The sequence below is a fragment of the Drosophila sulfurigaster genome, chromosome X, assembly GCF_023558435.1.
Source record: "Drosophila sulfurigaster albostrigata strain 15112-1811.04 chromosome X, ASM2355843v2, whole genome shotgun sequence".
NCBI classification, from domain to species: Eukaryota; Metazoa; Arthropoda; class Insecta; order Diptera; family Drosophilidae; genus Drosophila; species Drosophila sulfurigaster.
The window spans coordinates 30,852,997-30,854,722 of NC_084885.1; the positions used below are offsets into that span (position 1 = coordinate 30,852,997).

A 1,726-nucleotide genomic window follows, 5' to 3' on the forward strand; every position below is an offset into this window, starting at 1 on the left:
GGTCTTGGGTTCAAATGCAGCGCGATCCGACTTTTAGAATTCTGTGCAGCTTTTTCGCTTTGTTAGTAAAATTGTCATGCACCATTCTTCTTCATGTGTGGTCTTCAAACTCAGCCCGGATTCGATTTGTAAAATTTTTTAAAGCTTCGCTCTGGCTTAATTGGTAGGATTGATGCGCACTACCATTCTGAGGTCCCGGGTTCAAGTGCAGCTCGATTCGCTTTTTAAATTTAACATTTTTTCAAATGTCACTTGATGCGCGTTGATCATTTTTCTTCTTCTGTTCTCTGAGGTCTTGGGTTCAAGTCCAGCGCGATACGACTTATAGAATTTTGTAAAGCTTTTTCGCTTAGTAAAGTTGTCATATACCAGTTCTCCTGGGTCCTGGGTTCAAACTCAGCCCGGATTCGATTTGTAAAAATTTTTAGAGCTTCGCTCTGGCTTAGTTGGTAGGGTTGATGAGCACTACCATTCTGAGGTCCTGGGTTCAAGTGCAGCTCGATTCGCTTTTTAAATTTAACATTTTTTTTTTTAATTTCTTAGAATTTTATAAATATTTTTAGTTTTTTTAAAATTTAATCATATTTTTGCTTTGTTTTATCCCTCATTTCTTTCAGTGCACTCTTGATCTCCATCGCCATCTCTTTGGCCATCGTCATCGTCATCGTCATCGTCATCATCGTTGTCGTGCTGTTCCTGTTCCTGTTTCGCATTCGCTGGGACAACTCTCTTTCTCTCTCTCTCTGCTTGACTGCCGTCGTCTGCTGTCGCCGTGATAATGACTTTTTGTCTTTGCTCAAATGTCACTTGATGCGCGTCCTTCTACATATACTTCTACTTCTCTACTACTTCTTATCCTGGTTTCGCCTTTGTTAGCGCCGTTTTCGTTTTTATGCGCGTCCGAGGTTATTCAAGTTCAAATTGCTGCAGCAGCAGCTTCACTTGATTAATTGGCCATGAGAGTTCTCTCTCTCTCTCTGTCTTTCTTTGCCACAACTGTCTGAATACAATACAGAAAGCAAAAAAAAGAATGAAACTAGAAACCTAAACAGTTTTCATTTTTGTTTGTTCAACACACAATTCGATGCCTCAATCAGCGGCTACAAAAGGCTACAGACTGCGACGTCTGCCACATCGTCGCTTTCTTGTGCGCCACTTGCTGTTGAACATTTTGCAATTGTTGCTGCAATCGAAGCGTCCGATGCGCGACATTGAAATCATCTCCACGCTCTGTCGCCAATATGAACGCTTCGATCCCGCATTTCAGCATCAGGTGCGCATCAATCTGTTGGATGCCGTTGACTATGGCCTGGTGAAGCGATTGCAATTGGATGTGTTCGCGTTGCGTGCGAAGCGTTTTGCCCAGATCATCGAGCAACTCAAATTTCCATAAAATTGTGAACTCAAATCAACAAATAGTAGTACAACAAAATATACTATTATGAACGGATTATTACATAGTGGAGATTTGTTGTTAGCCTGCAGGTTGCACACAAAAAGCTCTCAATTAAATGATTTCGATGGCATTTAAATCGATATTTGCATTGCATGTGAAATATTGTAATAGAAATGGAAAATATTTGGTGAATAAAATTGCAACAAAAATGCCAAATAAACTTGGCAGTAAAAACTGTTGTTGAAAATTCCAAACGCGCGGTTCTGCATCAAATCCAATTGGAATGCATAAATTATGCCGAAAAGTATGCAACAAATATTGTGCACTTAG

General features: G+C 40.2%; 1 protein-coding gene across 1 annotated transcript; it reads left to right on the forward strand.

Moving 5' to 3' along the window:
* The first annotated feature begins 1,041 nt into the window (after positions 1–1,041).
* On the forward strand, positions 1,042–1,435 carry LOC133848324 (uncharacterized). Its single transcript, XM_062283827.1, has one exon. It carries the CDS (start codon positions 1,085–1,087, stop codon positions 1,391–1,393), a length of 309 nt encoding a protein of 102 aa, XP_062139811.1. The 5' UTR covers positions 1,042–1,084; the 3' UTR covers positions 1,394–1,435.
* The last annotated feature ends 291 nt before the right edge of the window (positions 1,436–1,726 follow it).